Here is a 6,461-nt window from a genome sequence, read left to right as displayed (position 1 = left end):
CAAATGCCCTGGCATGGGAATTTGGTTGGTGTGTTTGAGAACAGCAAAGAGGCTCCCGTGTCTGGAGGGTGGTGAGCGAGGGACGAGGGAGAGGTGTCTTGGTCTGGTCAGCAAGGCCTGTGGGCGTGATAGGAACCTAGGGTTTGGTCCTGCGCCTGCGGGGAAGCTGTCCAGCAGCGACACTCAGTGCAGGCTGCTCACTAGACTCACCGGAGGAGCCCAGGTCCCAGGGCCTCGCCTAGACAGCCGCGATCAGAGCTCTAGGGTTGCAGCGGGCGTGCTGGTTTTCTGTACGTGCCCCCCGGTTTCCTGGTGAGCAACCATGGCTCAACACCACAGCATCCGACACCACGTGTGAAACCACAATAAAATCTGCGAAAACGTGATGGGACCCTGTGATTAGCGATAGCATGTGCTTCTGTGGAAGACACTGAGGATCTAGCACGTGTGTGGAAACATGGCGTGGGTCATTGCAGACAGCTCTTTAAAACTATGAACTTGAAGCCCTAGCCCGTTTGGCTCAGTGGATAGAGCATCGGCCGGCAGACTGAAGAGTCCTGGGTTCGCATTCTAGTCAAGGGCACATGCCCGGGTTTTGGGCTTGATCCTCAGTAGGGGGTGTGCAGTAGGCAGCATATTAATGATTCTCTCTCATCATTGATGTGTCTTTCTCTCTCCCTTCCTCTCTGAAATCAATAAAAATATATAAAAAATACTTTATTTTAAAAAAAACCTATGAACTTTAACTTGGAACACCTGCCTCCCATCAATCCAAATTTAATGAGGATTTAAAAAGAATGCAGTTTGCAATACAGGTCCAACCATTTAAAAACCTGGAAAATGGGGATAGCATATGTAGAGCTTTTTTTGGTGATTACAATCATTGATGGTAGTATCATGTTATTACTCTGAGATATTCTAATTGTTTCATCCCCTGTACCCTTGAGGACCAGCATTCCTGATGTGGAAGAAAGGAGATACAATATATATGAGGTTAAGTTAAAATCTAGTCGTCCAGAATTGGAACTGGAGAAAACAGTATGAACTGCTGAGGTCTTTGATCACGTGCATATATAGTGTATGTACATGCATATATGTGTCTAGAGTAGTGCCCCTCCTCCGTTCACAGGGACCTAGAAACAGTAGCACTCAGATTGTTGTCTCAAAATACCATTTCTCATGAAAAGAAACCAGGGTTTCTTAGAGGTACAGCTGATCCTAGCTTTGGGACAGGAAATGTACAAGATAAGAACGGATCATCTTGAAATACCAGATAGGAAGGAAGCTACCGAAGTTTATTAGGGTCACATCAAAAGGCTTTTGGAGAAGCACGAAACAGACTGACACCTCGATGTGGGGTTGGGGGGACAAGAAGAGATAAACCAAAGAACTTACACTTCTTGTATACTTATATGTATAGCCCATGGACACGGGCAATGGGGTAGTGAGACTGGGGGTGGGCGTGGATAGGGGCTGGGAGGAGAGGTAAGGGGGCGGGGGAAGGCTTTGGGAATCAACCTGAAGATTCCATCGGCCATGAAAAGGACACTTTGGGCTTCAGTAAAGTGCAATGGATTGAAACCCATTAGATATGTTTAAACTGTAAATTCAAGATATTTAGAAAGGTTATTGGATCATATTTTGAGGAAAGGAACCAATTTATTAAAATTAGGTAAATAGGATAAAATGGATTTTTCTGCCTTTTTTACATGAGCTATACCAGTGGATATAGCAGATAAGGGGAGGAAGTGACTCCTTATAAAGTTATTCCAGCTAATAAATTAAAATAAAATTAGAATTTCACCAATTTGCAATTCCTCAATGAATTAATGGATCTATGCACTGAAGATCAGCCACTGTATCATCAAAAAGGAGCAAACCCCAGCCACAGTGTGCCTTCTCACCAAAGATCGGCCAGAGTCTGCTCAAGCTGCTGATTCCGCTGCTGGTTTGTAAGAGACACGGGGCCCAAACCATACCGAATGGCACCGGAGTGTCAATCGGTGCAATCCAGACCAAAAAACTCCACAAATAGCTGCCTGGGTCTTCAGCAGAAAGTGGAAGGGGAAGAGATGAGGGGGAAACCTGTAGATTAGAGACTGGAAGAAATGACCTTTAAAAAAAAAAATGGGTAAGACTAGTGTCTAGAGCTGCATACTTGCGATGAAATCACACAGGATACAGGGAGAGCCGGCCTGGCATGGCTCAGTGGTTGAGCGCCGACCTATGAACTAGGAAGTCACAGTTCGATTCCCGATCAGGGCACATGCCCGGGTAGCAGGCTCAATTCCCAGTGTGGGATGTGCAGGAGGCAGCCGATCAATGATTCTCTCACATCATTGATGTTTCTTTCTCTCCCTCTCCCTTCCTCTCTGAAATCAATAAAAATATATTTTTAAAAAAGAAAAGAAAAAAAAAGAACACAGGGAGAGAGGTTACTTTTGGGGGGAGCGATGCTGGCACTGGGATAGAGCACGAATGGGCTTGAGGTGGCTGGCGTGAAGGTTTTATGTCCATTTGGCCGGGTCACAGTGCCAATATTTGGTCAAACGTTGTGGATGTAGTTGTGAGGGTGTTTTTTGGATATTAACATTTAAATTAGTGGACTTTGAGCAAAGCAGATTACCCTCCATAATGCGGGTGGGTCCCATGCAATCAGTTGAAGGTCTTCAGACAATGAAGACTGACCTCCCCTGATCAAGAAGGAAGTCTACCACAGGCTCCTCCCGTGTCTCCAGCCTGCAATTTTGGACTCACCAAGTCTCCACCATCGTGGGAGCCAATTCCTTAAGGTAAATCTCTGTATATGCACACACGTCCTGTTGGTTCTGTTTCTCTGGAGACTCTTGACCAATGCAGCTGGTAAAGTTCTATTTCTTGACCTGAGTGGGAGTGACAAGGGTGTCTGCCTTGTAATTCACTGTGTTTGAATGGTTTTTAATGTTTTGCTTTATAATGAAAAGGAAAAAATAAAGCATAAATTGTAGTTAGGTATGTAAATATGGAGAAAGGGGATTCTAATGATGAATACCAAACTGTATGTGAGGTTTCTGGGGAGAAAAGGGATGGTCAAGCTTTGCTCTGAATGTTTCTGTGCTGCATACTTCATGTGCCAGACAGTGTGTTTGTACATCTGATATAATGAGGTAATACGCAAATTAGCCCTCACGCCCTCACAAGATGGCTGCCTATGACCAAGCAGGCAGGGGGGTTAGTGAGGGACAACCAAATGACTGAGCAAGCAGGCTGCATGGGGCAACCAGGCCAGTGGGGGGCCGTGAGGGGCGACCAGGCCGGCAGGGGAGGTAGTTGGGGGCAACAAGGTCAGCAGAGGGGGGCAGTTAGGGGAGACCAGGATGGAAGGGGGGGCAGTAAGAGGCGACCAGGCTGGCAGGGGGGGGTGGTGGCAGTTAGGGGCTACCAGGCCTGCGGGGGGGGGAGGACAGTTTGGGGCAATTAGGCTGGCAGGGGGGGGCAGTTAGGGGCGACCAGGCAGGCAGGAGGGGTGGTGGCAGTTAGGGGCCACCAGGCCTGCGGGGGGGGGGCAGTTTGGGGCCACCAGGCTGGCAGGGGGGGGGCAGGTAGGGGCGACCAGGCAGGAAGGCGAGCGATTAGGAGCCAGCGGTCCAGGATTGTGAGAGGGATGTCTGACTGCCAGTTTAGGCCCGATCCCTGGGATTGAGCCTAAACCGGCAGTCGGACATCCCCCGAGGGGTCCCAGATTGGAGAGGGTGCAGGCTGGGCTGAGGGGACACCACGCCCCCCCCCCCCCCCCGCATGAATTTCACGCACCGGGCCTCTAGTTTTGGATATAGAGAAAAAACGCTGGTCCTAGTTGTGACGCACATGGAAAGGTCACCCACAATAGAAATCTAAGCCCTTAGAGGAAATGGCGCTCTACAGGGGTGAGACCCACCAACCACAGGAGAAAACAGCAAAGTGTTGAGATTATGAAATCGTCGTTTATTTGATAAATGAAACACAGCTGCTTTCCCCTTTAGCACCATGAACATTCGCACTTCCGTTTGTTAAATAGGCAGATGTACTTCATTTCTACAGATGACAAAGAGCGAAGCGGATCAAGAGGGCAGCTAACAGTTCTAGGAAAACCAGAGCTTTTACCCCAGAGTCTTGAGGCCTTTTAAGACACTCCCTTTAAAACTTCTTTTCAGTATTTGAATTTCTTTGAACATCAGCCAGCACGGAGGTTGCCCATGTTGGGCATGAGCGATAAACACATGCAGTGACCTTGTATTTGTTACGGAAAACCCTAGAGTGCCCCAAACCCAGACAATGCGTTCTTTATCCTGAAGTCACTTGATTAGCCTATGAGAGCCTTACTGAGAAAGGGTGTTTGTGGTGATAAAAAAAAAAACAACACAAAAAACAGCCGTTAGAAATAAAGTATCCCCCTTGAGTTGTCAAGACATAACCCTGCCTGCCAGTCTCCCACCTTCCCTTCCTAACTGCAAACTTCAAAAGCGTCGCTGCCCAAACGGTTCCACAGCACGAACACCAGTGGTCGTAAGTGACAGCTTAGCGGGTGCCACCTTTCCCCTTCGCTTCTCTCCGGCTGGCTAGCTAAACAGCCATCCACTACATGACTTATTTTTAAAAACAGCTTTAGTGAAGTATAATTAGCCACATAATTTCCACTTAGCGTGCACAGTTCGATGGCTTTCCGTCTATTTGAGCTGTACCATCGCCACCACAATTTCTAGAGCATTTCCATCCCCTCAGAAGGAATCTCATGCCCACTAGCAGGCGCCCTGTCCCCGTTTCCTCTCTTCCTGGCCTCGGCACCACCCGCTCTGTCTCTGTAGGCATCGATGGGATCGCGCAGACGGGCTCCTCTCACTTGGCCTAATGTCCGGCATGTCACTGGCTCCTTTCCTTCCCGTTGCTGCATAAAACCCCGCTGTGTGGCTGCAGTTCCTGCTCCTCTTACATGTCTTTAACGAACCCACTGTGAGCACCCCCTGCGCGGGCACCGGCCAAGGGACATAGTCAGGCCACCGTGGCCCTGGCGGAGCTGCGATAACCCTAGGGCACCCCCCCCCCCCCCCGACACACACACACACACACACACAACTGGTGAAGGGCCGACCCTGACACCTGCTGAGAGATGCAAAGAAGGCGCAGACAGGAGAGAAGGGTGGGGAGAAGAGGAAGATGAAGAAGGTTCGGGGGAGAGGCGGCACTTCCAGATACACGGTGAGGCTCTGTGAGGTGGAGGGCAAGGCACTGAGGCAAGAGGAAGAGCAGCGCGGAGGCACAGGAGGCTGCCCGGTGCAGGCCGGCAGAGGGGCGGAGGCACAGGAGGCTGCCCGGTGGAGGCCGGCAGAGGGGCGGAGGCACAGGAGGCTGCCCAGTGGAGGCCGGCAGAGGGGCGGAGGCACAGGAGGCTGCCCGGTGCAGGCGGCAGAGGGGCGGAGGCACAGGAGGCTGCCCGGTGGAGGCCGGCAGAGGGGCGGAGGCACAGGAGGCTGCCCGGTGCAGGCGGCAGAGGGGCGGAGGCACAGGAGGCTGCCCGGGGCAGGTGGCAGAGGGGCGGAGGCACAGGAGGCTGCCCGGGGCAGGCGGCAGAGGGGCGGAGGCACAGGAGGCTGCCCGGTGCAGGCGGCAGAGGGGCGGAGGCACAGGAGGCTGCCCGGTGCAGGCGGCAGAGGGGCAGAGGCACAGGAGGCTGCCCGGTGCAGGCCGGCAGAGGGGCGGAGGCACAGGAGGCTGCCCGGTGCAGGCGGCAGAGGGGCGGAGGCACAGGAGGCTGCCCGGTGCAGGCCGGCAGAGGGGCGGAGGCACAGGAGGCTGCCCGGTGCAGGCCGGCAGAGGGGCGGACGGACGCAGGGCGGCCGGGAAGGAGGCAGGAGGGGAGGCCAGGGCCTGACTGCAGAGTCACGGGCCCCAAATTAACACTCGGCTTCAGTTACAACCTTTATTGTTGTCCATTATTGAGGAATAAAACATAAAAAGCAATCAAAACTTGTATTATTTTCTAAAAGTAGTTTTCCATCCTGAAGACTCGAGGCTCCAGCTTCCAGCTCCTCAGCCCAGAGAGTCTCTCGCTGGCTACAGCAGCCCAAGCGAACTCCTTGCCTCTTAACACAAACAGGCAAAGAGCCTCTTGGAAAGCCAACAGGCCCTTCAACCGGCCAAACCTGAGGTTTCAGAGCCTCCCACGGGCTGCAGGAGACGGGCAGGGGGAAAGGCGAGCAGGCCCTCCGAAAGGCCCGGCCTTCCCTCGCTCCATCCACCTCCGGCCAGCGCACTCCCAGGGTCGGTGTTCACACTTGGAAAAGCAGCGAGACGGCAGCGTTTCAGTAGTAGCCAAGGCACACCTTGTCCATGGACGATTTTATTCTGCAAGAAACAGGAAGAAGCTGGTGAAGCAGGTCAACTCTGGAGACGCAGAGACCAACGTAGCCCAGCCCAGAGCAGGCAGTCACTGGTGACGGGCCCGC

At 52.3% G+C, this 6,461-nt stretch overlaps 1 protein-coding gene across 1 annotated transcript in view; it reads right to left on the bottom strand.

Annotated features, from left to right (window-relative positions):
- Nucleotides 1–6,167: 6,167 nt before the first annotated feature.
- Nucleotides 6,168–6,461, bottom strand: part of LGMN (legumain) — a 40,287-nt gene continuing 39,993 nt past the window's right edge. Inside the window, exon 14 of the mRNA XM_036316277.1 lies at nt 6,168–6,360. Within this exon, the coding sequence (XP_036172170.1) occupies nt 6,318–6,360 (43 nt within the window). The 3' untranslated portion in view covers nt 6,168–6,317. The remainder of the gene's footprint in view (nt 6,361–6,461) is intronic.

The sequence above is a fragment of the Myotis myotis genome, unplaced genomic scaffold (genome assembly GCF_014108235.1).
Source record: "Myotis myotis isolate mMyoMyo1 unplaced genomic scaffold, mMyoMyo1.p scaffold_m19_p_1, whole genome shotgun sequence".
In the NCBI taxonomy this organism is placed as follows: domain Eukaryota; kingdom Metazoa; phylum Chordata; class Mammalia; order Chiroptera; family Vespertilionidae; genus Myotis; species Myotis myotis.
This window is presented reverse-complemented; position numbering and strand designations above follow the sequence as displayed.